At 38.6% G+C, this 20,505-nt stretch overlaps 1 protein-coding gene and 1 pseudogene across 1 annotated transcript in view; one reads left to right on the forward strand and one right to left on the reverse strand.

Moving 5' to 3' along the window:
* The window catches only part of LOC129399576 (uncharacterized), a 378,786-nt pseudogene that overhangs the window by 145,553 nt on the left and 212,728 nt on the right, over positions 1-20,505 (forward strand).
* The window catches only part of TMEM131 (transmembrane protein 131), a 190,631-nt gene that overhangs the window by 40,212 nt on the left and 129,914 nt on the right, over positions 1-20,505 (reverse strand). The window contains exons 13-22 of the mRNA XM_055119780.1: positions 16,442-16,550; positions 15,011-15,164; positions 14,750-14,920; positions 13,455-13,565; positions 13,223-13,357; positions 10,871-10,975; positions 9,526-9,612; positions 4,403-4,555; positions 4,227-4,302; positions 3,938-4,055 (exon numbers count right to left, since the gene is read on the reverse strand). Of these exons, the coding sequence (XP_054975755.1) occupies positions 3,938-4,055; positions 4,227-4,302; positions 4,403-4,555; positions 9,526-9,612; positions 10,871-10,975; positions 13,223-13,357; positions 13,455-13,565; positions 14,750-14,920; positions 15,011-15,164; positions 16,442-16,550 (1,219 nt within the window). The remainder of the gene's footprint in view (positions 1-3,937; positions 4,056-4,226; positions 4,303-4,402; positions 4,556-9,525; positions 9,613-10,870; positions 10,976-13,222; positions 13,358-13,454; positions 13,566-14,749; positions 14,921-15,010; positions 15,165-16,441; positions 16,551-20,505) is intronic.

The following is a 20,505-nucleotide window of genomic DNA, read 5'->3' on the forward strand; positions in this document are numbered from 1 at the left end:
TATATGATGAAAAAGGCAGGTTTATAGACTGGAGTGATAGTATAGTAGATAGGGTGCTAGAACTTGGGTTCAGTCTTTGGCACCACAAATGATCCATGAACACTGCCAGGAGTGATCCCTGAGTAGAGAGCCAGGTGTAGGCCCTGAGAACCCCGGGGTATGGTCCCAAAATCAGGAAAAAAAAAAAGGCAGGTATATACAAATAAAGTTACAATGTGGGAGTCATAAAGAATCCTAAATAGCCAGTTGCAACATCTAGATACCAAAAGAAAGATGTTAAAAATATTTCAGTAATACTACTAAAAAGAGACAATACACTGCTTGTCATCTTGCTTTCTCTACCCTTGAAATAATAATAAAAAAAAATCCTGAGACAGAGAAACATAACTGGGGACAAGGAGGTTGCCTTGCATACAGCTGACCCAGGTTTGATCCCTGGCACTCCATATGGTTCCCCTGAGTCTGCCAGGAGCAATCCTGGAGTGTAGAGCCAAGAATAAAGCCCTGAGCACAGCTGAGTGTGGCCCCAAAGCAAAAGAAACAGAAAACCAAACCAAACCAAACCAACAGACGTCTGCCTAAGAAAACCCCCCAGAATCCTGATGTGCAATGAAGACATGTCAGGTGAGGTAATGCATTTATTATACAATACATTATAATATTACATAATATATTAATAATATATTTTGAGGTTTATACAGATACATGTAGTTCTCAGCAATATTTAGTACTTCATTAGAATGTTTTAATACTTATGAGTATTATAAGATAGCTGTTTGCTACTCAGAACAATTACCTCAGGAAATCTCACCATAAATGGGGTAATGGGGTGAGGATCTTGGATCCAAGCACTAAAGCCCATTTCAATCCACAATAGTAAGAAATTTTGATACTCTGACACTGGTTCAGAATATGGTTTTATAAGACTGGTAGAGAAATTCTCTGCAGCATGTATACTGATAAAAAGGCAGAAGCAAGGAAAATGCTACACTCCCTGTACAACCAGCATCTGGTAACAAGGCAGACAGAAGCTTAGATCTAGCAGTGAAATGCTGAGCAAAAAGAGGAGAGAAAGGCAGGGGTTTTGTTGGTGGGAAGTGAAGAGATTCTTTGGCAGCTGAATCTGAGGCAGAAATACAAGTTCCCGGGTGGATTTTAAAATCGGAGGCTGCCTATGTACTATATCCACAATGGAAAGGATCAAGTACATCACAGTGATTCTCTAATAAAAAAAAGAAAGAAAAAAAAGATGTGTTCTAATTACGGTTTCCTCAGAGAGTTTATAACAAGTCTCTTAAAGTAAAAATTTAGCTCTTCTTTGCCTTAAATTTTTTTTTAATGGCAGATTATTTAGATAAATAGAAATCTTGACATAACTGTTAAAGGTCTAAAAAATTTATAGTAACAAAACCCAAAATGTCTTGATATTGACAAATGTATTTCAGGCTGAGAAAAGCAGTTTTCATATTATTACTATTATTGTTTTATTTTGGGGGCCACACCTAGCTATGCTCAGGACTTACTTTCGGCTCTGTGCTCGGGGATCAGTCCTGATGGGATGGGGGACCCTGGGGGTGTTGGGGCTTAAGGACAGGTTGGCAGCTTATAAAACAAGTGCCTAAACCCACTATCTCTAGCCCCCATAATATCATTATTCTAGTCAAATTTTCTGCTACTGTACAAAAGAAGACAAGATTTCTATAATGTGAAAATAGGTGTAGAACTGGTTTTTCCTGAGCACATTTTTACCTGATGAATACCTGTGGTTAAGTCCATCTAAAGTGGACCGTTGGCTCAGCACTTGGGAAAGAAAGAAGCAGTTGTTTTCTCCACAATGAACAAACAGATACTCGGTATCCTGCCATATGATTAAAACTAGAAAACATTTTCCTTTCTGATGACTGGGGTCAGAAGTAGGTAAGAAATGTACTTTCTCATGCAAATGACCACATCTAAGGTGAACATTATAATACATAAGAAAATTACATAAAGAACACTTCCCATTTTTTTCCCCCAAAATTGCTAGAGCACTGGGGAAGAAAGAAAAATGATAGTGTGTATACTTCTTTTTTTGTAGGGGAGGGGCACACCCAGCAATGCTGAGGGGTAATCGTGGCAGTGCTTGGGGGATCGAATGTGGGTCAGCCATGTGCAAGGTGAGTGCCCTGCCCGAAGTACTGCCTCTCCACCTCCAGAAATAATATTTTAAATTGAAGATTGATGTGCATGTGGATTACAAATGGAAACCCAGATAGTGTGTATCTGTCAGAGAAATCCATTACTACAAAAGCAATTCAAGGCTCCCCAATAATTTTCTGAAGCTCACCATATTTTTTCTTATTTACAGAGAAGATAAATAACCTAATATAAGAATAACGTTTAGAAAATGGTGCTGGCACAACTGGACAACCACATGCAAAAGAATGGGCTTGCACAAAAGTCAGATCAAAATGGATTAAAGACCTCAACATCAGACCACAAACCATAAGGTACATTGAAGACAAGGTCGGCAAAACCCTCCACGATACTGAAGATAAAGGTAGCTTCAAAGATGACATGCAACTGGCCAACTAAGTGGAAACAGAGATAAACAAATGGGACTACATTAAACTAAAAAGCTTCTGCACCACAAAAGATACAGTAACCACAATATAAAGACAATCTACAGAATGGGAGAGGATATTTAGCCAATACCCATCAGATAAGGGGTTGATATCAAGGGTATATAAAGCACTGGTTGAACTCTACAAGAAGAAAACATCCAACCCCATCAGAAAATGGGGCGAAGAAATGAACAGAAACTTTCCCAAGGAAGAGATACGTATGGCCAAAAGGCACATGAAAAAGTGCTCTACATCACTAGTCATCAGGGAGATGCAGATCAAAACAACCATGAGATACCACCTCACACCACAGAGACTGGCACACATCCAAAAGAACAAAAGCAACCGCTGTTGGAGAGGATGTGGGGAGAAAAGAACCCTTCTACACTGCTCGTGGGAATGCCGACTAGTTCAGCCCTTTTGGAAAACAATATGGACGATTCTCAAAAAATTAGAAATTGAGCTTCCATTTGACCCAGCAATACCACTGCTGGGAATATATCCCAGAGAAGCAAAAAAGTATAGTCGAAATGACATCTGCACTTATATGTTCATCGCAGCACTGTTTACAATAGCCAGAATCTGGAAAAAACCCGAGTGCCCTAGAACAGATGACTGGTTGAAGAAACTTTGGTACATCTATACAATGGAATACTATGCTAGAACACTGGGGAAAATGCAGCTGTTAGAAAAAATGAGGTCATGAACTTTGCATATAAGTGGATCAGCATGGAAAGTATCATGCTAAGTGAAATGAGTCAGAAAGAGAGACAGACATAGAAAGATTGCACTCATCTGTGGAATATAGAATATCAGAGTAGGAGACTAACAACCAAGAATAGTAGAAATAAGTACCAGGAAGTTGACTCCATGGCTTGGAAGCTGGCCTCACATTCTGGGGAGAGGGCAGCTCAGATAGAGAAGGGAACACCAAGTAAAATGTGGTTGGAGACCTCGTGGGGGAAGGGTGATGCGTGCTGAATGTAGACTAGAGACTGAACACAATGGCCACTCAACACCCCTATTGAAAACCACAACACCTAATTAGAGAGAGAGAACAAAAGGGAATACCCTGCCACAGTGGCAGGGTGGGGTGGGGGGAGATGGGATTGGGGGTGTGGGAGGGATGCTGGGTTTATTGGTGGTGGAGAATGGGCACTGGTGAAGGGATGGGTTCTCGAATATTGTATGAGGGAAACATGAGCACGAAAATGTATAAATCTGTAACTGTACCCTCATGGTGATTCACTAATTAAAAAATAAATTAATTAAATAAAAAAGAATAACATTTAGAGAACAGTGTCAACAGAGACATTTCAAACTTGAATACTCACCTGTGGCCTGAATTTTCCTTTATTCCCATCCAACTTTTGAACAGGCTTTGATGCAAATCCCAGTCAGCATCCCACATGTCTTCCTGCATGGCTATGCCAGGTTGCATTTTGGGTTCAGCTAAAAGCAGGAAACCTACGTTATGGCATCTTTATGCATTTGTCAATTTTCTTTCAAATGACTTCTATAGTACCAAGAGATTGGCGTGGGTTTCTAAACTGGCAAGCTTTCATTACAGAATACTTTGGGTAGAAAGAAGGGCAAATGAGTGAGACGAGCAAGGTAACTTACATTTGGATAGGAAAGGCAAGCCAACATAGCAATGATCCCCACACTGCAGTCCAGGATCAAAATAAATGTTTGCAATCTATAAAGAGGCACAGGAGAACCATGAATCCAAAATCCATAGGTACTGTGATAAAAATAAAGAAGTAATGAGGGGAACTCCCAAACAGAGTATTTCAGACCTTTGATTTTTTCCCTGGTTCCAAGTCTTCTTTATTGCCCCGTATTCGTTTGTAGTAAAATCGCACATCTTCTGACAAAGATCTTATTTGTTGAATCTTTACCTTCTGTGAGAAGGAATTCATAATATTTAAACTCTGATGAACAGTTTTCCCCTGAAGGAAGAAAGCAAACAAATTCATTTGCACATTACTGGATTTTGTTAAGGACAACATACTTCAATCTGACATCATTCAAGGAAACCAAAGCCCAAAGGACATTTAAAATTCCTTCAGTTGACAATATAAATTTTGTTCACTTCTCCCTGCCCCCAATCATTTTTATATATAAATATGTATATAGCCTATTACATAAAAAGTACAAGGTCTATTACAAAAAATTGAATATCTGAAATCTTGTAGAAATCAGTTGAAGTAAAAATGTTCACTTTTTATGTTGAAATACTGAAGATAACAAAGATAAAATCAGAGACAGCTTTGAATAGAGGAGATTTTCACAATCAGTTTGTTAATCTGTTTTTAACAACGCCAGGTTGCCAAAAAAGCATACTAATTCAGGGTAAAATTAAATACCAAAACCTAAATTTAAATAAAAACAAGAACAAAAATCCATATTTTCTTTAGGAAAAACAATTACTGTTTTTGCCAAAGAAAACTCATACTTCATAAAAAATATCTTAATTTTATTAGAGAATTTTATCTTAATAATTTGCTTTCAAGAAAAAACGATCAAAGCCACTGGTTTATTATTTAGCATTAAAAGACACAGAAGTTAGGAGGAAAAACACTCCACAGGAAAGAATGCTGAATGACAGTGAGATTAAGAACAACACTGTCAGACCTCCTGCTTGCTGCTCTGCCAACCTGGGTGAAGCCTGCCTCCAGCTGACATCTTGGGCCTAGTCTAGAACGGGAGGCAGAGCCCCTCCTTTCCAGCCGGATCTGAGCAGTCCCCACACCTGATCTGAGACATAGGAACCCTGACCAGTGGTCAGATGACAGATCTACTAAGCAAATGACATGCTGCTCCCAGTTATTCTTCTTGTCATTTGGTAAAGACAGGTAGAGAGGACAGCAATCCCTCAGACTCTTCCAGGGAGCATAACGACAAAGATTCAGCCCCCAGCACAACAAGAACATTAGAAAACCAGCGACATAGAAGACCACTAAGCTCAACGAGAGAAAACAGAGAAGTATGAACAGGTACAGTACAAAAATTCAATGAAATGAACATCTCATCAAGAATACTCTATCTAGCAAGATTATTATTCAGATTTGAAGGAACAATACAGAGCTTCAAGAAACAGGCATCAGTCTGGAAATCAGCATTGCAAGAAAGACTAAAAGAGCTTTTCTAAGGACAGCAGGTGGCACCCCAACCTCCCAGCAAGTACGGCACTCAGTAATGGTGTGTATGGTTTCTCACTACTAGATTAAAAAAAGGAGATTTACTTCTAGTTTACTAAGCAATTTTAATACATTTTCAATAAATTAACTTCTTTCACTGTTAAAATCACATAGCATTCAATCATCACAAGTTGACTTTCATTAATTTGTTTTCTGATAATTCCATTTACTATTCCTTTAAGTTTTGTTGGAACAAATAACATAAAATAAATCTGTCACATTCCTGCCAAGGGGCAGGTTGGTGGGTTGGGGGGGACCCAGGGAACATTAGTGGATGAAGGGGTGACTGGTGGTGGGGCTGGTGTTAGAACATTGTATGCCTGAAAGAACTCAAATGAATAATTTTGTGAACCACAGTGTCTTAATAAAAATTAAAAGGAAAAAATAAAAAGAATTAACACCATCATTTAATCTGATCACAGTAGTGAGACATTTGAGGATGAGTTTGTTGCTCCAATAGTAAGAAGAGAGAACAGAAAGCAGAAGGAATCTGTGCAGCTCTAGCCTGACTCTGAACCAGCTGTATTTCCTCTTGTGCTCAAGTCTTCTCTCAAGGGTATTGTGGGGGTCAGGAGAGGTAACAGGGTGAGAGATAGCTCAGGGACCAGGGTGTGTGCCTTGCATAGGAAAGGCCCTGACTTCAATATCCAGCACCATATACCACCAACCCCGCCCCGCAGCACCTCCCCTCAGCATCACAGAGTCCAGAATGGAACCATCTGGCTTGGTTGACTTATATCCCTGTGCTGGTGGGAACTGCTTGGGAGGTACCCTCAGGCTCCAAAACAAGGTAATATAAACAAAAGTTTATTTTACAATGGCATTGACATATTAACTCACTAGGTTTTTTTTTTTTGCTTTTTGGGTCACACCTCGCGATGCACAGGGGTTACTCCTGGCTCTGCACTCAGGAATTATCCCTGGCCGTGCTCAGGGGACCATATGGGATGCTGGGATTTGAACCCGGGTCGGCTGCATGCAAGGCAAACGCCCTACCCGCTGTGCTATATCTCCAGCCCCCAACTCACTGTTTTTTTTAAATTGTTAACTCTTTTTTTTTTTACATATTAACTCTTTTTTTTAAAATTGTGGGCCACTACCTAGATTCGTTTTCAAAAAATTTTATTTTATTCTTATAAAGTAGTTGCACAATATTTGATTACATTTAATATTTGAACACCAATGCTACCACATTACACCTTCTCACAACATTTCGGATGTTTCCATCCCGAACCCCAACCCTGTCCACAAGCAGAGCTGAAATAATTTATTTTGTATTGTTTGTTATGAATAAACCGCTGAAAATGCTTCAAAAATGTTTCCTTAGAGGAAAGGTGTGAAGATTGCTGTATTTCACCCAGGAACCATTAAGCCCTTCTATAAGAGATCACTAACATGGTATCAAAAGGTTGAGCCTTGTATATCTGTACAAATATATTTCCCTCAAAGATTGGTTGCCTTCTACTTTAAACCCCATCAAGTGTGGCGCACTGCTCTTGGAATATAAGTGGTGTGAGGTAGGAGATGTGGTCCAGGAGTAAGTTCACTTGTGGGTGAGGCTAGGCCCGGCAGTATGTGGAGTATGAGTATGTGGAGAGCGGCCGTGGGCCCGGCAGCGGTAGAGTTCTGGAGGTTTTTGGCTACCTAGGCTGCGTCCCTTGGGATGGGGTGGAGCCTCACCCACTGCCCTCTGGGTTGCCCTGAACAAAACAGCCTGGTGTGGAGGCCGGTGGCATGGCTATGGCAAGTCGTTTTATGCTCTCTTCTAAGAGAACTATGAGTCTCTGGATCACAGCCATTGATGAGATTATCTAGCACCAGCCAGAGATGGCTTGTGGGTGTGACTGCCAAGGGGGACATGGGGGAAGGTCAACCATTCCCAGTTCCACTGAAGCTGGAGTTTTCAGTCACAAGCCCTGCATACCTGGGTTTTCTGCTGATTCATTGGTGGGTGAGGTTCGGCCTAAGTGTGTGGAGAGCGGCTATGGGCATGGTGGCGGTTGAGTTCTGGAGGCTGTTGACTGCTGGGGCTGGGTCCCTTGTGGTGGGGAGGGGCCTCACCCGCCTCCTTTTTGGGGTGCCCCAAGTGAAACAGCCTGGCATGGGGTCTAGTGGCATGGTTATGCCATGACTCACTAGTTCTTCGAGTTACCTTACTTAGGCTTTACTTCTGTTGTGTCTTTCAGTCCAATGTTGAGAACTAAGTTCTCACAAGCCAGTCAGCATGGCACTTTCATTAATTAGATTCATATTTCCCTTGCAGTATTTTTTTAGTATTTCTAGAGCAATTTCTACACCCTGCTTTATATCCATAAAACATGAGCCCATTTTCCATTCTTGAGAAGAAACTTTTTTGTTGTTCTTTCTGGGACACACCTGGTAATGCTCAGAGGTTACTCCTGGCTCTGCACTGAGGAATCACTCCTGGAGATGCTTGAGGGACCATATGGGATGCTGGGAATTGAATCCAGATGAGCTGTGTGCAAGGCAAGCACCCTACTTGCTGTGCTATCTCTCTGGTCACTAAGAGAAAACTTTCCGAGAGAAAGTACCACTTCTCAAAGAACCAAGTACCATAACTTGCTAAGGGATTTTATAAATTTTCAATAATGAATTAAAGTTTCATTTATACATTTGATCGCTATGTCTGATCAGGTTTTTAAAAAAAATATATAGATATTTTACTTATTAATGAAACACTTAGGCAGTATCTATAATATTTTTCTAATATAAGACCAATATTCTGTTTTTTCTGAATGAAATATAATTTATTTTTTTAACCTTTATTATTGGATCACTGTGAGACAGTCCCTTCCAAACCTGTTCATGATCGGGTTTTAGTCATACAGTATTCCAACATCCATTCTTCCACCAGTGTTTTCCTAGCACCAGTGTCCCTAGGTTCCCTCCTATCATCCCTGAGCCCTTCAAAATACTTTTTTTTTTTTATTGAATCACAGTGAAATAGTTAGACAGCTCTCATGATAAAACACACTTTCAATCTTTAGTGACCTACTAAGATTTCCCCCTTAAAATTTTATGAATTTCTTCACACAAAATTTTTCAATTGTAAGACTTACCTATTTCATGTGATTTTTTTAAATGTACTAGCACAGAATTATTCATAACATTAATCTTCTAAAATTTTATAGACCTCTAACAAAGAAAGATGATTTTTAAAAAGTTATCATATCAAGTTATTATTGATGTACAGTTTTGTGGGATTCCATGAGATTAGCTCTATTCACCTATAATGCGTGTAGGTGTCACCACCTCCACAATTAAAAAAAGAGAGAGAGATCTTTTTTATGTGTGGGGTAAAAAAAAAAAACCATGTAAGGGAACAACAAATGGCCAAAGTCATCAGAACTGAAGACTTTGTCTATAGAACTGAGTTTACATGGGGAGAGATCCTTGGGACTCAGTGGAGGGAAGGGGCTCTCTGGTGGCAGGTACTGTAATGAGGTATGCATGAAAAGGATGATTAACAGTATTGTGTATTTTGGTACTTCAGATAAAAATAATTAAAAAGAACAATGCATAGCACTTTACCTTAGAATAAATAATTCATAAGTAATTGACTTTACTGTTGAATTCTAGAAATATAGAGGAAAGGTCACTGTCACTGTCACTGTCATCCCGTTGCTCATCGATTTGTTCAAGAGGAAAGGTAAAGGAAAAAAAATTAGCAGGAATAAAGTATGAATTAGATGTCTTACTGGAAAGGCAGGCGGAAGAACCATTTGCTTTGGGAAGCAAGTCAGTGAGCCAACTGCGATCACAGCCTTCACTGGAATTGTCAGGATCTGTGGAGTGAAGCAGCAGATCATAAAGAAGTAAATGCTTACATTCGAGACTGATATTGACAACTTCATTGTTTTATGAAATTCAAATAAAACTCACATTTAAATTTATTTCAGCAGCACACAATTCATAAACTATTAATCATACATTAATATTTATTCATCCAATATGCTCTATAAAATTCAGTGAAATACGATAAACTTCCATATATTTCCCAGGCTTTCATTAAAGACATGGTAAATAAGAAATAAAGACAGTATAAAAAATGGCTTTCTTATTATACTAGTTTACTTTGAAGTTTACCAATTCAAAAGGGAAGTCAAAGTATACTCCTAAAGCAATTTAAGAAAAATTTCAGCATTTTCTGTTATATAGTTATTTTCTGTTACATAAGTATCAGTAAGTTAATATTAACCTAATTTTAAAATGTAAAAGCCTTCTAGATTTAGGATCTTATCTCACACTCTGTAGCTCACAGATCCTTCTTGAAGACCTTTTTCTTCTAATTCATATTTACTTCCATATAAAAAAACCTGATCCAACTATGAAATGACTATTTCTACCATGAGTAATAAACATGAATTCCTTAATTCTGACAATTAAGGAATTGTCAAATATCCTCAACAAATCATTTTTAATTAAATGAGTGATTCTGTTTATTCTGAAACAGTTTCCTTCCATGTAGGGGCTGTATGTGATGGAAAAAAAGCAAAAGAACAATTCAGCAATGGTTCCCAAAGAGATTTTTAAATACCAGATTAAAATAATCCATCTTGGCAGAAATATTACCATTCAAAATTTCACTGACTGCAACATGCCAGACCCAGTCATTAAAAAAAAAAACAACTCAACAACCTTCATTTTATCTCTCGAGAACAGTTCATATAGATGCAATTATGAGAATTAAAATCAAGACTTTCTGATTTTATCTTTCTTTTCAGTTCTTTAACACAGAAGGATATTTGTTATTTCAGAAAGAATCAGATGATCTAACTCAGGAATTTTGGCTAGTATCTGTTCAATGCTAAAGCCATCTGCAAACCAGTTTCTAACAGCAGTTTTAAAACACACGAGCAGCATTTCCTGAAGTTGTTTTCAGTCAAGGGATTTGGGTTTTATTATAAAACTAAGAGCTAATGAATAAAGTTCCGCAAACTCTTCTCACATAAACTGCAATCTTATGAGTAAACTTAATTTTCTGTTTCTATTAAAATTTTATTCAGTGTCACCATGTAACAAGGATTCCCACACAGTTCCTACCTCATAGTCTGTGGTGATCTGGATGGCTCCATCATGAAGACCTTCCAATTTTTTTGCAGTAAGTTTGACTCTGAACACTGCAAAATAGCCTGAAGCTAATATAACCTGTATGTAATAGATATGACACCATTCATTAGCATTGCTAGTTAAAATTTCTTAGTCAAGTGGAAGTCTATAGTGATACAAACTTAGAAATTCACACTTATACTACTATGACCAAATTTCATATTATGTACAAATGTCTCAAAAATAATACCCAATCCTGGATGTTTATAATATTCATTCTGCGGGCAACCAAGAAAATTAGCTTCTTGAAGAAGACACTCCCTGATTCCAATCTGGGAGAGTATGGTCTTCACATACTGCCCATATATCTGCACGAACAAAGGAAATGAGGGCTGGAGCAGGGGGACACAGCCTTCCTGCATCCTTCACTTACATAAGGGCACAGGTAGATGCAAAACAAGTTCTATTGTGAGTTCTGAAATTAACCTTTGTTAATAATATATGTTCACCACAAGCAAAAGTGGGTTTGAACAAAAACACTGCTAAATAAAAGAGTAAAGAAATAAACATCTGAAAGAGGAAAGGGACCTTTCATTTTTTCCCCTTCGTTTGTTTTTTGGGCTATATCCAGAGGTACTCAGGGCTTACTTCAGGCTTTGGGCTCAAGGACCACTATAGGTGGCTCAGGGAACCATGCATATGAAGTGTCAGGGATCAAACCCAGGTAAGCCATGTCCAAGGCAAGCACCTTACCTAATGGACTATCTCTCTGATCACTATTATTATTATTATTATTGTTATTATTATTTTTTTTTGCTTTTTTTGGGTCACACCTGGCAATGCACAGAGGTTACTCCTGGCTTTGCACTCAGGAATTACTCCTGGCGGTGCTCAGGGGACCATATGGGATGCTGGGAATCGAACCCGGGTCGGCTGCGTGCAAGGCAAATGCCCTACCTGCTATGCTATCACTCCAGCCCCGTTATCATCATTATTTTTCAAGTTCTTTGCTGATGCTCTTGGCACTTCTCAACCAAACCAATTTTAAGAAAACATGAAAAGTTTCTTCATTTTGTGAAGATATACTTTATTATATTTTATCTATAACTCACATTTACCTTAAAGAATAAATGTTAATATACCACACTAAATTCATGTTCTCCTTAACTCATTTTTTCCTTTCTGTTTTTGGGGCACACCTGGTGGAACTTGGGGTTTACTCCTGGCTCTGCTCTTAGGGATCATTCCTGACAGGGTTCAGGGTGGTGCAGATTGAATCTCAGTTGGTTATGTGCAAGCCAAGTAGCCTACCTGCTCTACTATCTCTCCAGCCCTGTTCTTTACAGAAATATTTCTCTGTTGGTTCTGTGCAATTGTAACATTTTATTATCATATGAAGTAGTCTAATCAGAACACAGATCAAAGAACAGAGAGAGGCTGGCAGTGTGTGCTTTGTAAACAGGATGCTAATTCAGCTCACAGATTTAGATTTAGGAAAAAGAGCTGAAAGTTTAGGCATTTATACATTTTTCTGGGGGGACCACATTCAGTGGTGCTCAGGGTTTTACTCCTAGCTCTGTACTCAGGATTACTCCTGGCAGTGCTCGGGAGACCATATGGAATGCTGGGGAGTGAATCCAGGTTGGCTATGAGCAAGGCAAACACCCTACTGCTGTTTGCTCTGGTCCTTGTTTTGAATACTGCCAACATAATTTGTTGGAGAGCCTTCTAGTATAAACCTTATAAGTTAATTTTTTTAATCTATGCCATTGCATTAAATGGTAGCAACAATCTATATATATGAACATTTTCTTTTCCTCTTATAAAACTGTTGCAAGTTCTTAACCAACTGATGAGATATTAGGTTCCTTCTCATAAAAGGTGATTCATGAATACTTTTCTCAATAGTATAAATTCAAGATCATTAGTAGTAAGGATTAACATATTTATTTTCTCTTGTTTCACACTCTGTATATGTACATAGTTATAAAAACAGTAAAAGTATATATGCAAATACAAACAGAGATCAATGTTTGCCTCACTGATATATAAGAATCTTCTACAAGTGTTTTTTGTTTTTTTTTTGCTTTTTGGATCACACCCCGTGATGCACAGGGGTTACTCCTGGCTCATGCACTCAGGAATTAACTCCTGGCAGTGCTCAGGGGACCATATGGGATGCTGGGAATCGAACCTGGGTCGGCCGCGTGCAAAGCAAACGCCTTACCTGCTATGCTATATAGCTCTAGCCCCTTCTATAAGTGTTAGTTTATGGTTTAACATAATAGTGTTTTATCTGGGTCTTAGACATGATCTAAGCTTAAAGAAATAAGAAAGTTTACTTACTGATGACTGATCTGATAAAGAGGACTTTTCTAACTCTGGAAGACTTGAAATTATTGTAGTTCTATTTCCTCTTTCAGTAGCTACAAGCTCTATCGATAAACCATCTCCAATGATATGCCAACTCTTTATAGCCAGCTTGAAAAAGAGAAAGATATGAAAGAGATTATTGTAGTATGAGCATAAACTCTTTAAATGGAGTTTTGAGTGAAAAAAAAAGATTTTTTTCTTTTACCTCAATTGGATTGCTGTTTATAATTGCAAATAAAATATTACTCGCTTCTGTTGCACTTAGTATGCCAAAATCTATGAAACGTTCCTCAATTTTGGGTGGTAATACAAAGTACTGAAAAGACATAAAATAACTAGATTTAAATGTACAATCATGCCTGTATAAAAGAATACTAAGACTAAATAAGAGTATGTTTGTTTTATATAAACACACACATATATATATACACACATATAAAACATACTTAAGAACTTTATATGCTTAAGCTATTTTGATTCATTGGAAATGAAAAGTCTATGAAGATACGGAAAAGCAGAAGGAAGCTGAAAGTACTAGGAAAGCTTCAGTGGCCCCAAAGAATTAGGCAAAGCCCTTGGTCTCAATAAACACTGTGCTTTCATGGACGCAGCTGCAGATCAGTAATCATTTAACATGGTGAAACCCTTACTGTAATTAGTGTTAATCAGCCACGTCTAAGTGTGAGCCACTGGTGGTATGTCACAGCAGCAATGTGGCAAAACAAATGAGAGATAATGCTGAAGGTTCTTCTAGACCTAAAATTCTTACCGATGAAGGCTTTTTTTCCTATATGAAACTTCTTTCACAGAATACCCTAGGGCGTGTTTCCTCTATTCTGGTTTATTTTATTATTTATTTTTTTGTTTTGGGGCTGCACCCACTTGTGCTCTCAGAGGGCTTACTCCTGCTCTGAGCTCAGGGATTACTCCTGGTGGGCTTGGGGGGACCATATGGGGTGCCAGGCATGGAAACCAGTAGGCTGTGGGCAAAATAAATGCCCTACCTGCTGTATTATGGCTTCAGCTTCCACCCTTGTTTATTTTTTGTGCCAGAAAAACCTTTGTTCTGTTCTCTGTGCTGTATCCAGAGTCCTATTTCAATTGTCTTTATTACTTTAATTCTTTTTCTTATCGTTTTTTTCTATGACCTGATTTTAGTAATCTCATCTCTATATACTTCCCTTCTCACCCTTCTTGTATTATTATTTTTCTTTTATTAATTTTCAGTTTCCCTATGATTATAAAACCTTAAGAGCAAAATTGAGAGAGCAGAACGTGGAAAAGAGCTAAAAGGAGACTAGAGGATTCAACTGCATTACAAGAAGTGATGGCTGCTGGGAAGGGTAAAAAACCAGTTATCTTTCAAGTACCAACTCAGAGGAAAGAGATCAACTTATAGAGCAGAAAAATGGTAAAATGTAACAGTGTGCAACATGGTTGCCTAACAGTACCCGGGAACACAAAAGACAGGTATGGAGTTTAAATTGTAAAGGTACTTACATCTAAAAAGCCTGTATATACCCTCACAGGTAAATGAAATTTAGAAGCATTGGTAATAAGTAAAATGTTGTTATCTATGTGCATGGATGATGTGGATGGCATAAAAAATAGAGTAAAAATGTATCCTGATTCATTTGGTAGAATTAAGACTGGTTTGCTGAAGTTGTGAACCTAGGAAATGATGGGAGAGAAAAAACAATGTGTCAGCATCATCTAGTTGGTAGAACGGTAAAACAATAAGTATGGGCTCCCCAGACATACTTTAAACATTGTTTTGGCTTCTTCTGGTAGCAACACATCATGAATGAGGATCGCAAAACTGAAAGTGTTAGTAAGGTAAATTGGCCTTTCCACAGGATCAGCAGGACTGTCTCGGATGTGAAATAATGTTGCAGCGTGATCAAATCCCAAATAACTATTTGAAAAAAACAAAAACATAAATAAAATAAATCATTTCTATTTCCAAGTGTTAACTTAAAACTCAGTTCTTTTGTTGTGAGTAATAATTTAGTTTTAGCTTTAAGGAATTTTGCTTGGAAATTAGAACTATGAATATTTTAGTAATGGACCGCATAATTTAAATAGTTAGCTTATAAAAAATAGAAATGCAAGTAAAGAACTATTGTCTATTGAATTTTATGTATCTAAACAGTTAAAACCAAGAATCTAATAAACAGAGAAAGTTTTTTTTTTTACTTTTTGGGTCACACCCAGCGATGCACAGGGGTTACTCCTGGCTCTGCACTCAGGAATTATTCCTGGTGGTGCTCAGGGGACCATATGGGATGCTGGGAATTGAACCCGAGTCAGCGATGTGCACGGCAAACACCCTACCCACTGTGCTATTGCTCCAGCCCCTAAACAGAGAAAAGTTTTAAGCTACCATTAAAAAAATCATGCTTATTCAATTGCCAAGAATTATATTAAAGTGAATCTCTCTTAGCTTGGATATTGAACTGTTCTTTTCTTGGTTAAAAGATAATTAGAAAATGAATGACACATATTTGCTTCTTTATAGAAAGTTGTAATTCTAAAACAAAGTTCACATTTATAAAGAAAACAGATAACTGTTTCAAGTGACTGGGTACTTTAATAACAAACCATTTCTACTTATATGTTGCAGTAAGAATTACTCAGTGAATTAAATATTATTTTGAAAGTAGAGATTCATTGTCATTAAGACATCACTAAAGCCTAAATCACATCATCCTATTTATCCTTTTCTTCTTAGAAAGTAAAAAATAAACAAAACACATGAACTGGAAAGAGTACAGGGGTGTGAGCACACTCCTTGTATTAGGTCCAGCCCTGGTTCAACTCTGGCACCACATGACCCCTTCAGCACTGCCAGATGTGATGTTGGAAGCCCCTGAAAACTCCAGGCAGCACTGTCGTTTCTGCCACTGCAAGGCCCAGCAGCACTGTATCCTCAGTGTCGGGCTGGTTGGCTGAGAATTTCTGGGAGAGACCCTGGGTCCCCTGAGCACTGACGGTTGAGTGCCTTGAACAAGAGTCCTTAAAACAAAACCCCCAGACTTTACCTCATCCCATTTATAGCTGAAGTTGTCATTTTCAACAAATAATCTCATAAAGTTATAAGTGAATTTGACTACTACTTTTGCCGAGATTAGGAGGAAAACAGAATTTACAATTAGTAAAATCTTACACAGCTTATTCTAAAGAGAAACTTACCCATCTAAAACTTCTGCTTGGTATGGTATTTCAAGTTTTGAATAACTTTTTTCCTTTGCTTTAACAGTAATTTTCCCAGAAAACTGAGATGGTTTTTTTGCCTTTGATGCTGGAAGGAAGCATAAATAATATGGTCATCTTTTGCTACCAGAGAGTTTTTATAGGAATATAAGAGTCAACATCTCAACAAGAAAGTTGAGCTTTTAAACAAATAAATGGTAAAGAAACTTTTAAAATTAAGTACACATTCTTCACACACAAAAAGGGAAAGCATTTTAACATTCTTGCAATGGGAGAATGAGATAAGGAATTAGTAAGTGAACATAATTTTGGGAAATGTTGTATTTGACCTAATTCTTAAAGCCATAAGCTTTGGCTTCCCTTAGCAGCAACCTTGGCACCAGTATTAATATTTCAGGGTGGATTCGTCACTGTGAGTAGGGGTTCCTGTGTAATTTGGGATGTTAGCAGCATTCTAGACCTCTATTTGTCAAACATCAGGAGCACCACCCTAACACGATGAACACTAGAAGTCTGTAGACATTGCCCAATGTCCTCGTGGAGGCAAAAATCCTCAGCCTCCCAACATTGTTTGAAGCTGTACTGAGAAAGAAGTAACATTCTGTGCATGGCCAGAGTCTTGCTATCTATCAGTAAAGTAGTGGGGGTAGTGCTGGGTGGTGCTGGGAGGTGGAAGGTAGAAATATCGTGAGCCCTGACTCACTCATGGCACAGGAGAAAACATACCCCTCCTGCCAATCATATGGTCTTCACAGATGAAGTTAAACCTTTAAAATCTGAAGCAGTTTTAAATAATTCCATGTGCAATTAAGTGAAATTTATTGAGATGGATGCAACCTGGATATTCATTAAATATTCCTTTTATAGTGATTAAATATGCTATTTATCTTTATCCCTACTTATTTATTTATTTACTTATTTAATTGAATCACCATGTGGAAAGTTACAAAGCTTTCAGGCTTATGTCTCAGTTATACAATGCTCGAACACCCGTCCCTTCACCAGTGCACATATTCCACCACCAAAAACCCCAATATACCTCCCCACCCCCCCTGCATAAGCTGATAAATTTCACTTCACTTTCTCTTTACCTTGATTACATTCCATATTGCAACACAAAACTCACTATTGTTGTTGGAGTTTCCCTCCCAAAAACAGCCCTGCTGACAAGGAAGCATTTGATAATTAGTTTTCCATTGCTGAGAATGAAAAGATATGAAGTTGTGCGGCTGCAATAGAGGCCACGTGGTTTGGGAGTTCTGGATTTTAGTATTTAAGTAACTAAGTTGAGGGAGATTTATGTTAGAAATTGCATCATTTCCCTTCCTAGGGCAGCATGGGGCTATGGCTTAGTTCACAGTCTAGAGACATTGCTGCAAGCAGCTGCTGGTACCAAAAGTAGTTTAGCTGGCTTCCAGATTGTGGTTGATCAGCAGCAGAGCGGTCGCAAAAACGTGTGGCCACCCGGGTCGCATCTTGGCGGAGAGCGCTCCAGCACGAGATCGCCCTCGAGTCCTGCTGTTACAAGTTCATCCCTCTTTTTTTTTTCCTTTCCGTGCCACCAAGTTCGTACCTCCTTAATGGTCCTTATAAAATGGTGGACGCCACGCCGTTTTTCCCCAAACAGGGAAGAAAAACTGAGAAAGGAAGACCTTTCCCCTCCTCCACCGGTGTGGGGCTAAGGCTTAGTTCACAGTTTAGAGACACTGCTACAAGCTGCTAGTACCAAAAGTAGTCTAGCTGGCCTCCAGATCATGGTTGATCAGCAGCAGAGTGGCTGCACAAACATGTGTCCACCGGGTTGCATCAATCCTTATTCCTTTTCAAGTACTTTTGAGGAAAGAATTTATGTGGTAATTTTACAAATTTGTAACCCAACTATAGAACAAATAGAACAAGAAAAAAAATGGTACTGTGTCTAGTAAGTGGCTATATATTGGCAGTGGCCACAGACTTTTTATTTATTTTTTTATTTTATTTTATTTTAATTAATTAATTTTTTTTATAATTTATTTATTTTTAATTAGAGAATCACCGTGAGGGTACAGTTACAGATTTATACACTTTTGTGCTTATACTTCCCTCATACAAAGTTCGGGAACCCATCCCTTCACCAGTGCCCATTCTCCACCACCCGTAAACCCGGCGTCCCTCCCACCCTCCCCACTCCCATCTCCCCCCCACCCCACCCTGCCACTGTGGCAGGGCATTCCCTTCTGTTCTCTCTCTCTAATTAGCTGTTGTGGTTTGCAATAAAGGTGTTGAGTGGCCGCTGTGTTCAGTCTCTAGCCCTCATTCAGCCCGCAACTCCCTTCCCCCACATGGCCTTCGACTACAATGTAGTTGGTGATCGCTTCTCTGAGTTGACCTTTCCCCGGAACGTGAGGCCAGCCGCGAAGCCATGGGGTCAACCTCCTGGTACTTATTTCTACGGTTCTTGGGTATTAGTCTCCCACTCTGATATTCTATATACCATAGATGAGTGCAGTCTTTCTATGTCTGTCTCTCTCTTTCTGACTCATTTCACTCAGCATGAAACTTTTCATGCCCATCCACTTAACTACAAAATTCTTGACTTCCTTTTTTCTAACAGCTGCATAGTATTCCATTGTATAGATGTACCAAAGTTTCCTCAACCAGTCATCCGTTTTGGGGCATTCGGGTTTTTTCCAGATTCTGGCTATTGTAAACAGTGCTGCGATGAACATACATGTGCAGATGTTGTTTCGATTGTACTTTTTTGATTCTCTGGGATATATTCCCAGCAGTGGTATTGCTGGGTCAAATGGGAGCTCAACCTCTAGTTTTCTGAGAATCGTCCATACTGTTTTCCAAAAGGGCTAAACTAGCCGGCATTCCCACCAGCAGTGTAGAAGGGTCCCTTTCTCCCCACATCCTCTCCAACAGCGGTTGCTTTTGTTCTTTTGGATGTGGGCCACAGACTTTTTAAACTCTTTTTAAGTCTTATGTATTTCTGTATGCTTTTAATTTTTGACTATTCTGACGTAAGACTGGTTGCAGAAGCCAAAACTAGGCATTTTGTGGTACCTTATCAAATTATAAGCTAGAAAGTGGTCAAAAATCTCAAAAAAATTAGATAAAGATAAAAGAGACTTTGAGAAAGATGCTTGCTTACAAAGCTAAGCCTATAAAGTTTATATATATATGGTACATCCTGAAAATACTTTCACAGCAGTCTGGGTGGTGTTTTAAGTTCAATCTAGGTAGTAGTGGGGAGGTGGAAGATAGAAATATTTCCCCATGGATGTGGATAACACTTTTGAGAAATGGAGCACTTGTTTTAATTTTTAAGTTTTATTTTCATAAGGATGTTCACATTGATCACATTCAATATTTCAACACCAATCCCACCACCGTTACATCTTCCTACCATCATTATTTCGAGCTTTCCCACCATTATTCAAGCCTGCCTGCCACAGGCAGATGCTAGATAATTATTTTCTATTGTTTATTATAAATATCATGAGAGGTTGTGAGACTGCTTTTGTGACCGTGCACTCCTGGAATTCTAAAATTGTAAATGTTGGGGTCCAGAGACATCTCTGTAGGGAGCTAATCCATTTTGAGATCCATTTATGAGTCTCTGGATCAAGGTCGTTGATGAGCTTAAATGGTGCCCAGAGGCAGTTTGTGGGCATGGTGCACTTGCTTTAAAAGACACTTTCCCCTTGTCTTTGTTTTTAATTTTATGTAATTTTAATTTATTATTATTGTTTTTGAGTCACACCCAGTGGTGCTAAGGGTTTAATCCTGGCTCTGCACTCTGGGATCATTTGTGGTGGGGCTCAGGAGACCATATAGATGCTGGGGATCAAACTTGGGTTGGTCACAAGCAAGGCAAGTGCTATATCTGCAGTACTATCTGTCTGGCCCCTAATTTTACATCATTTTTAAAAGAAGCACTTATTTTAGCATCCATGATCTCAGAAGAACCAAAATTACCAATACTTAGTTATCTCAAGAATGGAAACTTTTGCTGGGATGTCCATACAAGAGCAGAAATGGCTAGGAGAACAAGATAC

The sequence above is a fragment of the Sorex araneus genome, chromosome X, assembly GCF_027595985.1.
Source record: "Sorex araneus isolate mSorAra2 chromosome X, mSorAra2.pri, whole genome shotgun sequence".
NCBI classification, from domain to species: domain Eukaryota; kingdom Metazoa; phylum Chordata; class Mammalia; order Eulipotyphla; family Soricidae; genus Sorex; species Sorex araneus.